At 36.3% G+C, this 14,221-nt stretch overlaps 3 protein-coding genes across 3 annotated transcripts in view; 1 reads left to right on the top strand and 2 right to left on the bottom strand.

Annotated features, from left to right (window-relative positions):
- LOC142335862 (coiled-coil domain-containing protein 77-like) overlaps positions 1-14,221 on the top strand; it is a 385,771-nt gene that overhangs the window by 266,355 nt on the left and 105,195 nt on the right. The window lies entirely within an intron of this gene.
- LOC142335826 (uncharacterized) overlaps positions 1-14,221 on the bottom strand; it is a 256,700-nt gene that overhangs the window by 109,340 nt on the left and 133,139 nt on the right. The window lies entirely within an intron of this gene.
- Positions 7,521-14,221, bottom strand: part of LOC142335827 (uncharacterized) — a 58,968-nt gene continuing 52,267 nt past the window's right edge. The window contains exons 3-4 of the mRNA XM_075384156.1: positions 8,755-8,920; positions 7,521-7,780 (exon numbers count right to left, since the gene is read on the bottom strand). Coding sequence (XP_075240271.1) covers positions 7,521-7,780; positions 8,755-8,920 — 426 coding nt within the window. The remainder of the gene's footprint in view (positions 7,781-8,754; positions 8,921-14,221) is intronic.

A 14,221-nucleotide genomic window follows, 5' to 3' on the forward strand; every position in this document is an offset into this window, starting at 1 on the left:
TGATATAGGGGTTAAATGATACGGGGGTGAAAAAAATTGGGGTAACACGATAGGGGGTTAAATGAATAGGGGTGAAAAAGTGGGACACCTCAAATGGGGGCGTATAAGATTAAAAGATGAAAAAAAAACCGGTGACGAAAAGTGGAAAAGTGTGATTGGGCTCTTATCAGGCTCCTTTCAATGATAGAGAAGGAAATTGGGTCGCGGTGTCAAGCTTGAAGAGAAGACTGGAAGTAAATGTTAAGTGACTCCATTTAAAGTCACTGAGAACTTTTGGCTTTTATTGAGAACCACTTAGAGGTTCGAGATAATACGTCAGAATTTAAAATTAACTTCAGTAGAGTCAGGAACCATGCTTAAAAACGCCGCGAAACACGCACGAAAAGTCTACGGGAGTCAATGTCTGGCTAAGTAGGAACGTCTGGCATTTTAATTTCTGACACTGAAAACTTTTTAGTGTTTTAAAAACAACTAAAACTTTTGCAAAATTTGCCATTGTAAAGTAGGACGAGACCTAAAAATTAATTTCCAACACACATTGTTTGGGTAATAAGGGCTGTAGTGCAACACAATTGTTGGCAATTTTTCTGTATATTGCGGCATATTTCGAGTACTGTTTACAATTATAAGTGGCGGCTTTCCACTGAGAATTTTCTAACTAGTCAGGACTGACTGAAGAGAAATCCAACTGAAGAACTAAATCTATATAAAAGTGACTTCATGTTTTTGAAAAAGAGAGCTAATCAAAACTTCAAAGGATAAAGCGAAAAAGACAGGGGGTACGAGGGTAGAGCTGTGTTTCTGTCACCTATGCCGCCACCTATGATTTTATACAGTACTCGAAATATGCCGCAATATACAGAAAAATTGTGTTGCACTACAGCCCTGATTACCCAAACAATGTGTGTTGCGAAATTAATTTTTAGGTCTCGTCCTATTTTACCAATGGCAAATTTTGCAAATGTTTTAATTGTTTTTAAAACACTAAAAAAATTTCAGTGTCAGAAATTAAAATACCAGAAGTTCCTACTTAGCCAGACATTGACTCCCGTAAACTTTTCGTGCGTGTTTCGCGGCGTTTTAAGCATGGTTCCTGACTCTGCTGAAGTTATTTTCAATTTCTGACGTATTATCTCGAATCTCTACGCGGTTCTCAATAAAAGCCAAAAGTTCGCAGGGACTTTATGTGGAGTCACTTAACCGTTACTTCAAATCTTCTGTTCAAGCTTGACACTGCGACCCAATTTCCTTCTCTATCATTGAAGAGAGCCTGATAAGATTCCAATCATACTGTTCCACTTTTCGTTACCGGTTCTTTTTCATCTTTTAATCTTGTACGCCCCAATTTGAGGTGTCCCACTTTTTCACCCCTGTATCATTTAACCCCTATATCATTTAACACCTTTATCATTTCACCCCGATTTTAATCTTTCTTTACAATAAAGGTTATTAAATTGGCAATATAATCATTTGGCCATGCATCGCGGGTCATGGTCATGCCTCAGCGGCCCGTGGGACTTGATATGAAAGAATCACACCCGAACATGGGATTAATTTATCCACCTAGTTATGACAAAACATGTCTTTAATGTCGACTGCTAAATCGCGGGATGAAATGACAGAGGGGTTAAATGGTAGAGCGGTGAAAAAATCGGGTTCAAATGACAGGGGTTAAATGAATAGGGGTGAAACAGCGGGACACCCCTCGTACACCCACACAATCGCGATTGTCACATCAGACTCATCCAACATAGATGGTCAGATATCTGTTAGGGATCTTTTCAACTTTGTAGACATCAAATGGTATTGACTTTCAGGATCTTTTCCCTCATGTGTGTGCGTGTGTGTGTGTGTGTGTGTGTGTGTGTGTGTGTGTGTGTGTGTGTGTGTGTGTGTGTTTGCAAGAGAGAGAGAGAGAGAGAGAGAGAGAGAGAGAGAGAGAGAGGCAATTAATCTTACTTGCCGTAAAAAACCATATAAGGTACCTTATGAGCTCAGTTCTTATGAGATCGCTAAAAGCAACAAAAAGTACCATTTAAGTTCTTGTTTTATTTGCAAAGGTGCCGACTATTCAAATATGATCCATTGTAAAAGTGAGCTTCCGGTAAAAAAAAGTACTGCTTTACTATTTTTTAGTATCTTTAAATATCAATTTCGACCTCTGAATTATGCCTTTTTACTTTTAAGGAGAATATAGGAATTGTTCATCTTGTGAAAAAATACTTTCGTTTTGAGTAGCCTTTGTGAACAAACTAATGCTTGTCTTTGCTTTGCGAATGGCTTGTGCAGCTTAAAAAGAGATGGGACTAGCCATTATAGAAATTATTTAAATTCATTTTCAGTTTCAAATTAATTTAACTTATTGAAATACAAAAAATATTGATTGTAGGGTATCATAATCTACACGGTGAGACAGTGGGAGTGGGATATTTCAGCCATATTTTAGGGGAGGGGGGAGTTTATAAATCAGGCCATATTTCAACACGTAGCCTGATTTTTTAGCGCTAATTCAGAACTTTACATTGTCAGCATTTTTCACCAATTCCCAAATTTCTCCACAGCTAATAAGCACCTCTCACAGCTGTTTCCGCGCTAAATTTAGTTGGAGGGGGGGGGGGGGGGGGGACAGTCTCTAACTGAAATGTGAATTAACTCTGTTCACGCTGATTTAGTGAAAATAAACTTGCTACAAGCAAAGTAGTTCTTCTGTAAGGCTGTGGCGTCATGTCCCCACTTGTGATAATCCCGCATTTGAGCTGCATTTGCAGACAGGTACTTTTCGCCCGGGTTCCCCGTGGGCTCATAAGTATTGATTGATTCCTCGTACACCCACACAATCGCAGCCGTCACATCAGCCCCATCCGCCAGAGTTCTCCAGATTTCTGTTTGGGGATCTTTTCAACATTGTAGACATCTGATGGTATAGATAGACCGGGTCTTTCCCATTATAGCCCCCCCATGAAAATATTGCCCCCCCATTATGGTATATTTACCATAATTGGGGGGGGGCTATAGGTTATCTGACCACTAAGCTGGGGGGCTATAATGCGAAAGACCCGATAGATCTATTTAGCTTTTTCGTATAAATAAAATAAAGCAAGGATGATCAACGGGGACATCGTGTGACTTTCATAATCTTTTCCCCATCTTTGTGCCCCCCCCCCCCCGCCTCCCTCCTCCCCCCCGCCCCCCACCCAGCTTAGTGGGTGCATATTATTTGCACTCCCAAGACGCACGTGCTATATTTTTACATAATGGTTTACTATGTAATGGCACGCTCTCTGTAATTAGAAACACAAACGGAAAAGATCCGACCTTCATTTCATCAAAACTACTCAACGCTGAGAAACCTCCCGATTTGACAAGACCGGTCAACAGCTGTCAGAGCTTGCAGGAAATGATAGCATTTGACTGTTTTTGAGCGGTTTTCCCGAAAAATGTTGTGTTTCCCGGAGAAAATTTGGTTCTATTCAAGTCGAAAATTTGGATCTATCCTGCTTCCCCGACCGTTTAAAAACCCATGGGGGGAAGGTAACATTTTATTCCCACTAAGCTGGGCAGGGGAATAAGATTTTATTTTTATTCCCACTGAGCTGGGGGGAGTGGTCACTGATCACTGCACTTAAACTGTTTGTCTACAACATAAAACTATAGTGATTTGAACAATTTTGGCTAATGTTCAATGTTTGTCACTATCCTCTGACACACACATCATTAAACCAACATAATTAACAAATAGATTTTCGTTCCGACCCCACTTGTGGGGAAGGAAGGAACTATATGCTCAAATGGTTTTTTTTGTTCACTCAATTTTGGCCGATCGATATATTCATCGTAGAGAGTTGAGACCGGTATCATTAGAAAGCTTGTCCTGCGTAGAATATAGAATTAAAAAGATTTTCTAAATTTTAGTTTAATACAGGGAGTTATAGAGGTTTAAATTTTCAGAAAATCGAGTGAATTCGGGTGAGATTTTAATCACATTTGCCGGAAATTTTTCCTAAAACTTCGCCAATGTTGCTAAAATTTGTTAAATTTATTAGAAAGTGTTGTTGATTTTTATTTCTAAAGACAAAAAACTTTATTTTAGGCTATTTTAATTAATTTTTTTGTCAAAAAGTCTGGCAAAATTTTTTCAAAATTCAGACTATTTCATCAAAAACAGCACGAAATAAGTTTCTTTAGTCCAGTTTGATTAAATTTACAGGAAATACAGACCCAAACACCACAAACAAAACCCTTGTAGACTGAAGATGGGGCGTTTTTACTCCAAATTCTGTTGAGAGTGCTCTGTAATTAAAACTTTGCCGTTTTTTGCTAAATTTATTCGTTGATTATCAAAAACCCAGCATCCATTTTTGAGTTTTTAACTAACAAATTATCAATATCTAGAACATTCGAAAAATTAAGTGTTCCTAATAAACAAACAGAAAAAGCAGGGCTAGTTTTGAACCAATCTTGGACTGCTATAATCCAGAAATAATTCGGATTTTAATCAGTCGGTTTTTTATTAAAAAAATCGATATTTTCTACATTAATAAAATAACAGAACATTTCAAACCGAAGCTCACTAATGATAGGTCCAAATGGACTCCTAAATAGCTCCACAATATTGTTTCCAGTTGATTACTTGAATGCTTATGGTTGTTTTGACTTTTAAAAGTATTTGTTTTTTAAATAAATAAAGACCTTTTGAACTTTGTCTCTATTTTTCTCTTAATTTGGTCAACTTTTAGCTTATTGTCAGCAATGAAAGAATGCTTCTTTTTTCCATTGAAATCAAATTCAATCTCTATTACGGTTTACGCCTTAATTTATGTTTTTCTGGCTTTGATATTACTAGATTTCACATTTAAAAAAAATTTTAGGTATTTGCCCATTTTTCACGTTTTCTAGTTTTGTCACATTATCACGTCATTGACAGTTCGTATATCACATTATTGGCTTTAAAAATAAGACACAATTGATATTAATAAAATCCTGGAAGATATGGATTATCATTTTAACGGCTTCGACACTACTTTCTCGAAGAAATTATTTGATTTTTTAAAACTTTTCTTTAACTGTCCTTTCTACTTTGTCTTTCTAGTCGTATGAAAATTCCAGTACGATGACACGGTTTCCTTTGCTTTTCATGGAAGAATAAATGACCTGACATTCTGATTTTTGTAGATAGCGGATGGTTTTCATGACTCTGAAAACAATTGTTTTTTAAATTAAAAAAGGACACTTTGTGGCTTCGCAATTTTGGTCATTTTATTGTCTGTTTGTTTTCTAGTCTCGTTATCAACAAGCCAAATATGACATTTTGGTTGTCAAAAGAAGGTTTCAAGAGGGATTGGTGTCACACAACCTAATCTTTTTATTGAATTCGTTGACTTTACTGGCTTCGACACTGAAAAAAAGTAAATTAATATTTGATTTTGTCAAGTTTGACGTTCTTTTTGTAGACGTAAGACATATTCCTGATAATTTCAATTCTCAAGAGCTTGCTTTGGAAGAATAAACGAACCTATTTAATTTTTTCATTCTGTAATTAAAGGCGGTCATGTCTTTGGAAAAACTTTTTTCGAAAAAAAAACTTAAGTGTTACCTAATTTTGCATTTTTTAAAATTTTTATCTACTTTTTACCTAGCTTCATTATTGAGAAGTTACATATTACATTATCGTTGCTCACCGAAAATGCAATCAAACATATTTTGATGGCCATATTATGGCTGTACGGTTTCGAAAGCGTTTTCTGTCAATTTTAAATGATTTTTTGGTTGTTGTCCATTTGTTGTTTTTTTTTGTAACCGCATAAAAAATTGGATACCGCATTTCTTTATTGCATCTACAAAGAATTGGTAATCGTACACCAATGAGATTTTTTAGTTGACGTTTAATGTTTTTCATAAATTTGAAATTAATCGTTTAAAAAAAATAAGCGAAATTTACAGCTTTACTGTTTTTGTTCTTTATTGTCTTTTTGTTTCCAAGCCTTTTTTTAGTAGTTCCATATTTGGTGAATTAAAAATTTCTGGCAAATTAAAAGTTATTTTGCTGATTATCTGTTTTATCTGACGCTGTTTGACTTTGTTATTAAGTTTTGGTTATTTAAAACGGACATGAAGTTTTTGATGTAATTAATTGTTGTTGTTGTTGTTCGATTTTACTGTTCGTCTTGACTCGCTTGGTTTTTATTTGCACATGTCATCAATCTAATGCAACATTGTTCACTCCACCACTGAGTTATTTGCTTTGGAGGCTATCTTTTCGTTCATACGCCAGTTTTTAAAAAAGAATTACTTGAGATTTTGGGTTTTTCCATGTTCCTCATTTGGTAGACAATCATGCCAAAATTGTGGATGAGAGGAGTCGGAACCTTATGTGCAATTACACATTACAAAGTCGCCATGTTATACTTTACAATGCATTTGTTTCAATATTCCACCAGTAACCTCGGCCTAAATTTAAATCTGTTGATTACGAGCGGTGGCCCGTAATGGTAATTTTGATTTTTTTAATTTCTACACAGAAATAATTAGATCAACAAAATTTAAATTAGCTTTCAATTAGATGATTGTTTAACATGATGATGATTGTTTGATTTAAAGGTTCACAACTTTATCATGAACAATAGTTCTATTATTTCAATATTTGAATAAATGATATTCTATCAACAATTTTTTTTATTTTAATGATACATCAATTCCTTGCAAGAGGCCAAAATTCAAATGAGTGCTATGCTGGATATTTCCAGAAAGAAAATGAATTTTTTGGGTTTCCATTTTTTTCATCTCTCTACGAAATATTAATTTGCATGCAGATGTAGCTCTATAGGTACCTTACGGTTTCTCATGAGGTCAGTCAAAGCTTAGTCTCTCCAAAAATTTCACTTTACTTTCTCAACCAAACATTTTTGCCCTGTTTGTTCAATCTTTCTCCAAGTTATAAAAAAGAATTTAGATTTATGTAAAATTTTCTGGTAATGAAAGTTCTATGACTTCAACCTTTCATTGACGTCATTGAAGGAAGCCCCCGTGATGCGAGCCCCAGTGACGCAAAACTTGAAACGTAGATATTACATATCTGATTATCATATCTTTTGCGATAACAAGATTTCCAGGAAAATTTTGATGTTGGTAAGATTTCATCGGGATAAATAGGAACAATTTCTCTGTTATAGTTGTGAAAAATATGTCTAAGTCCAAAACCCTAACACAACTTTTTAGTTTCATAAAGAGAACATGAGATCTTAGGCTGCTTAAGCAAATATTCTGATCAATGATGGTTATAGTTTTTCTTCTTTCCTGACGAAGTGGGAAGATCAGCAGATCTTTGGTAACTTCAATTTGATCAAAGATTCCTGAAAATTACCACCAACAGTTGTGCGAGTGACAAATTGAACAGACTTTTGCATGATTTGTTCCCTAAACTAAACAATCTTCATGAAAAACATCAACACTCCAGAACTCCGTTGTCAAAAGCTCAAAATTGCCCCAAAAAAGCAAAAAAAAAATTATGAATGATCGGCTTTTCAACTTTGAAAAGACTTTTTAAATTCGGGTTTGTAAACCCGGGTTGTTAAGAAGATCCCTGTGTTGTCCTCTTTGTAAGCACCGATCCAAAAGAACTCATTCACTGCAATGAAAGGGAAGTTCTGCATAACTGCAATCTCTGTTCCGTCTATTCGGCCCCAGAGAGTTAGATTGATTGAGACACAGTAATCTCTGGCATCTTCCCAAGTTTTATAGTCTTGCAGCCAAATCAGATACTCAGCTGGGTCAACCGAACAACCTGAAATAAACTGATAAGCTGTATATTAGACATGTATACTCACTAGCAAACATAGCGGATTAATCTCGGGCGAAATGCTCTGAAACAACTGGCGAGCTGCTGATTCAGGTAACAAGCAGGTAGGTCTGTAGCTTAAGTTTATAATTAATTTATTAAACCAATTTTCACATAATACGTATTCTGTTAAAGTCCATCAAAACTCATTAAAAAAATGATTACATCATAATATACCAAATACCAAAACCCGGACCGAACTCCAAGTCTATATCAGTACTGGGCAAGTCTAAATCCAAGTCTTACAAGTCTGCCAAGTCTTGGTCAAGACTTGGGTAACACTTGCAAGTTGATTCCCAAGTCAAAACCAATTTCTCAAAAATTTTCTTGTGAAAATTTCAAATTCAAAAAGTTTCGCAACGTGCCACGATTTTGGCATTACTTTTTGGCCACTTTCCCGGGGTGCTAGAAAATGATGCCGGGGGCATATCAAATTGATTATTGGGTAATATTAGCACCCCGGGAGGGTCTATTGAGGGTATTTCAGGTGTTCTGGGCCGTTTTCAGCCATTTTTCAGCCGTTTTCAGCCGAATTTTAGCCGAAAATCGACATCACCAATTGATTAATCACCAATTTGACAGTATACCCAATTCCATTATCCGCAGTTTATTCCCCGTGATCTTTTCGTTCAATAATCCGATTGCAAATTATCCGTCAGTGTTGCAAGCATGTTTTATCATACTTATGCAGAAAATATAATACCGTGAATGATGAAATTTGACATTTAAAACTTGGTAAAGAAATATTTTATTACGCACATAAATGTTATTATGCTAAATGGGCGTTCTTGCAATTTTAACAATAGAGTGATATATTGGGTATATTTTGGGTATTTTTGACGTAGTATGGATATTTTGACATGACACGTTAAAAATGACTTTTAATAAAATTCTGCGGTTATCAGCTTGCCCATTCAAACCTTTGCAATAAGAGTTGGGTAGAATTTGTTGATTTTGGGTGACATTGCGGCACACTCGCTCTTTTGCAATTGTCCACTCGATGGGACTTGTCTCCACCACAGTCACTGTCCCATTCCACCGAGTCCACTGGAAATCCGCCATAGTTTTCACGCAGCCACTGCAACGCTAAAAAAAACAAACAAACAAACAAGATTTTGAGGTCTTATGGAATCAACATTGAAGTACAATTTAAATAAATGCATTTAAAACGACTTATAGATAGAAATTTTTATACACCTATGCTGTAAATTGTTGTTTTACAGCAAAAGCAATTGTTTTTTGAAAATCTGAAACTAGAATAAAAGCAAATTAGAAAAAAAACGAGGATAGTGTGACAATTTGTGAGATTATAAATCACAATTAACACATCTTTCCTATGACTACCTAAAAAATAACTAAGGTTCGGTTTCTGGGTTTCGGGAATCATTTAGGTAAACTAAACTTTTAATGCCTTCATCTTTTTATTCATTAGAAGTCGTTCTTGTTTTTACGACTCAAAGAGGAGTATTGAGATTCTACAGGTTTTTACGACTCGAAAATGAGTATTGAGATTCTACAGGTTTTTACGACTCGAAGAGGAGTATTGATATTCTACACGTTTTTACGACTCGAAGAGGAGTATTGATATTCTACAGGTTTTTACGACTCGAAGAGGAGTAATGATATTCTAGAGGTTTTTACGACTTGAAGAGGAGTATTGAGATTCTACAGGTTTTTACGACTCGAAGAGGAGAATTGAGAATCTACAGGTTTTTCTGACTCGAAGAGGAGTATTGAGATTCTACATGTTTTTACGACCCGAAGAGGAGTATTGAGATTCTACAGGTTTTCACGACTCGAAGAGGAGTATTGAGATTCTACAGGTTTTTCTGACTCGACGAGGAGTATTGAGATTCTACATGTTTTTACGACCCAAAGAGGAGTATTGAGATTCTACAGGTTTTCTACAGGTTTTGAGATTCTACAGGTTTTTACGAATCGAAGAGGAGTATTGAGATTCTACAAATTTTCACGACTCAAAGAGGAGTATTGAGATTCTACAGGTTTTTACGACTCGAAGAGGAGTTTTGATATTCTACAGATTTTTACGACTCGAAGAGGAGTATTGAGATTCTACATGTTTTTTCGACTCGAAGAATTGTATTGAGATTCTACAGGTTTTTACGACTGGAAGATGAGTATTGAGATTCTACAGGACTTTACGACTAAAAGTGGAGTATTGATATTCTACAGGTTTCTACGACTCAAAGAGAAGTTTTAAGATTCTACAGGTTTTTACCATTGGAAGAGGAGTATTGAGATTCCACAGGTTTTTTCGACTCGAAGAGGAGTATTGAGATTCTACAGGTTTTTACGACTCGTAGAGGAGTATTGATATTCTACAGGTTTTTACAACTCGAAGAGGAGTATTGAGATACTACAGGTTTTCACGAATCGAAGAGTAGTATTGAGAGTCTACAGGTTTTTACGACTGGCAGAGGAGTATTGATATTCTACAGGTTTTTACGACTCGAAGAGGAGTAATGATATTCTAGAGGTTCTTACGACTTGAAGAGGAGTATTGAGATTCTACAGGTTTTTACGACTCGAAGAGGAGAATTGAGAATCTACAGGTTTTTCTGACTCGAAGAGGAGTATTGAGATTCTACAAGTTTTTACGACCCGAAGAGGAGTATTGAGATTCTACAGGTTTTCACGACTCGAAGAGGAGTATTGAGATTCTAGAGGTTTTTCTGACTCGACGAGGAGTATTGAGATTCTACATATTTTTACGACCCAAAGAGGAGTATTGAGATTCTACAGGTTTTCACGACCCAAAGAGGAGTACTGAAATTCTACAGGTTTTCACGACTCGAAGAGGAGTATTGAGATGCTACAGGTTTTTACGACTCGAAGAACAGTATTGCAATTCTACAGGTTTTTACGAATCGAAGAGGAGTATTGAGATTCTACAAGTTTTTACGACTCAAATAGGAGTATTGAGATTCTACAGGACTTTACGATTCGAAGAGGAGTATTGATATTCTACAGGTTTTTATTACTCAAAGTGTACTTTGGAGATTCTACAGGTTTTTACCATTCGAAGAGGAGTATTGAGATTCCACAGGTTTTTTCGACTCGAAGAGGAGTATTGAGATTCTACAGATTTTTACGACTCGAAGAGGAGTTTTGATATTGTACAGATTTTTACGACTCGAAGAGGAGTATTGAGATTCTACAGGTTTTTTCGACTCGAAGAATAGCATTGAGATTCTACAGGTTTTTACGACTGGAAGATGAGTATTGAGATTCTACAGGACTTTACGACTAAAAGTGGAGTATTGATATTCTACAGTTTTTTCTGACTCGACGAGGAGTATTGAGATTCTACATGTTTTTACGACCCAAAGAGGAGTATTGAGATTCTACAGGTTTTCACGACCCAAAGAGGAGTACTGAAATTCTACAGGTTTTCACGACTCGAAGAGGAGTATTGAGATGCTACAGGTTTTTACGACTCGAAGAACAGTATTGCAATTCTACAGGTTTTTACGAACCGAAGAGGATTATTGAGATTCTACAAGTTTTTACGACTCAAATAGGAGTATTGAAATTCTACAGGACTTTACGATTCGAAGAGGAGTATTGAGATTCTACAGGTTTTTCTGACTCGACGAGGAGTATTGAGATTCTACATATTTTTACGACCCAAAGAGGAGTATTGAGATTCTACAGGTTTTCACGACCCAAAGAGGAGTACTGAAATTCTACAGGTTTTCACGACTCGAAGAGGAGTATTGAGATGCTACAGGTTTTTACGACTCGAAGAACAGTATTGCAATTCTACAGGTTTTTACGAATCGAAGAGGAGTATTGAGATTCTACAAGTTTTTACGACTCAAATAGGAGTATTGAGATTCTAGAGGACTTTACGATTCGAAGAGGAGTATTGATATTCTACAGGTTTTTATTACTCAAAGTGTACTTTGGAGATTCCACAGGTTTTTACCATTCGAAGAGGAGTATTGAGATTCCACAGGTTTTTTCGACTCGAAGAGGAGTATTGAGATTCTACAGATTTTTACGACTCGAAGAGGAGTTTTGATATTGTACAGATTTTTACGACTCGAAGAGGAGTATTGAGATTCTACAGGTTTTTTCGACTCGAAGAATAGCATTGAGATTCTACAGGTTTTTACGACTGGAAGATGAGTATTGAGATTCTACAGGACTTTACGACTAAAAGTGGAGTATTGATATTCTACAGTTTTTTCTGACTCGACGAGGAGTATTGAGATTCTACATGTTTTTACGACCCAAAGAGGAGTATTGAGATTCTACAGGTTTTCACGACCCAAAGAGGAGTACTGAAATTCTACAGGTTTTCACGACTCGAAGAGGAGTATTGAGATGCTACAGGTTTTTACGACTCGAAGAACAGTATTGCAATTCTACAGGTTTTTACGAACCGAAGAGGATTATTGAGATTCTACAAGTTTTTACGACTCAAATAGGAGTATTGAAATTCTACAGGACTTTACGATTCGAAGAGGAGTATTGAGATTCTACAGGTTTTTCTGACTCGACGAGGAGTATTGAGATTCTACATATTTTTACGACCCAAAGAGGAGTATTGAGATTCTACAGGTTTTCACGACCCAAAGAGGAGTACTGAAATTCTACAGGTTTTCACGACTCGAAGAGGAGTATTGAGATGCTACAGGTTTTTACGACTCGAAGAACAGTATTGCAATTCTACAGGTTTTTACGAATCGAAGAGGAGTATTGAGATTCTACAAGTTTTTACGACTCAAATAGGAGTATTGAGATTCTAGAGGACTTTACGATTCGAAGAGGAGTATTGATATTCTACAGGTTTTTATTACTCAAAGTGTACTTTGGAGATTCCACAGGTTTTTACCATTCGAAGAGGAGTATTGAGATTCCACAGGTTTTCACGACCCAAAGAGGAGTACTGAAATTCTACAGGTTTTCACGACTCGAAGAGGAGTTTTGATATTGTACAGATTTTTACGACTCGAAGAGGAGTATTGAGATTCTACAGGTTTTTTCGACTCGAAGAATAGTATTAAGATTCTACAGGTTTTTACGACTGGAAGATGAGTATTGAGATTCTACAGGACTTTACGACTAAAAGTGGAGTATTGATATTCTACAGGTTTTTCTGACTCGACGAGGAGTATTGAGATTCTACATGTTATTACGACCCAAAGAGGAGTATTGAGATTCTACAGGTTCTCACGACCCAAAGAGGAGTACTGAAATTCTACAGGTTTTCACGACTCGAAGAGGAGTATTGAGATGCTACAGGTTTTTACGACTCGAAGAACAGTATTGCAATTCTACAGGTTTTTAAGAATCGAAGAGGAGTATTGAGATTCTACAAGTTTTTACGACTCAAATAGGAGTATTGAGATTCTACAGGACTTTACGATTCGAAGAGGAGTATTGAGATTCTACAGGTTTTTCTGACTCGACGAGGAGTATTGAGATTCTACATATTTTTACGACCCAAAGAGGAGTATTGAGATTCTACAGGTTTTCACGACCCAAAGAGGAGTACTGAAATTCTACAGGTTTTCACGACTCGAAGAGGAGTATTGAGATGCTACAGGTTTTTACGACTCGAAGAACAGTATTGCAATTCTACAGGTTTTTACGAATCGAAGAGGAGTATTGAGATTCTACAAGTTTTTACGACTCAAATAGGAGTATTGAGATTCTACAGGACTTTACGATTCGAAGAGGAGTATTGATATTCTACAGGTTTTTATTACTCAAAGTGTACTTTGGAGATTCCACAGGTTTTTACCATTCGAAGAGGAGTATTGAGATTCCACAGGTTTTCACGACCCAAAGAGGAGTACTGAAATTCTACAGGTTTTCACGACTCGAAGAGGAGTTTTGATATTGTACAGATTTTTACGACTCGAAGAGGAGTATTGAGATTCTACAGGTTTTTTCGACTCGAAGAATAGTATTAAGATTCTACAGGTTTTTACGACTGGAAGATGAGTATTGAGATTCTACAGGACTTTACGACTAAAAGTGGAGTATTGATATTCTACAGGTTTTTCTGACTCGACGAGGAGTATTGAGATTCTACATGTTTTTACGACCCAAAGAGGAGTATTGAGATTCTACAGGTTCTCACGACCCAAAGAGGAGTACTGAAATTCTACAGGTTTTCACGACTCGAAGAGGAGTATTGAGATGCTACAGGTTTTTACGACTCGAAGAACAGTATTGCAATTCTACAGGTTTTTAAGAATCGAAGAGGAGTATTGAGATTCTACAAGTTTTTACGACTCAAATAGGAGTATTGAGATTCTACAGGACTTTACGATTCGAAGAGGAGTATTGAGATTCTACAGGTTTTTCTGACTCGACGAGGAGTATTGAGATTCTACATATTTTTACGACCCA

The sequence above is a fragment of the Convolutriloba macropyga genome, chromosome 3, assembly GCF_964194025.1.
Source record: "Convolutriloba macropyga chromosome 3, txConMacr16.3, whole genome shotgun sequence".
In the NCBI taxonomy this organism is placed as follows: domain Eukaryota; kingdom Metazoa; phylum Xenacoelomorpha; order Acoela; family Convolutidae; genus Convolutriloba; species Convolutriloba macropyga.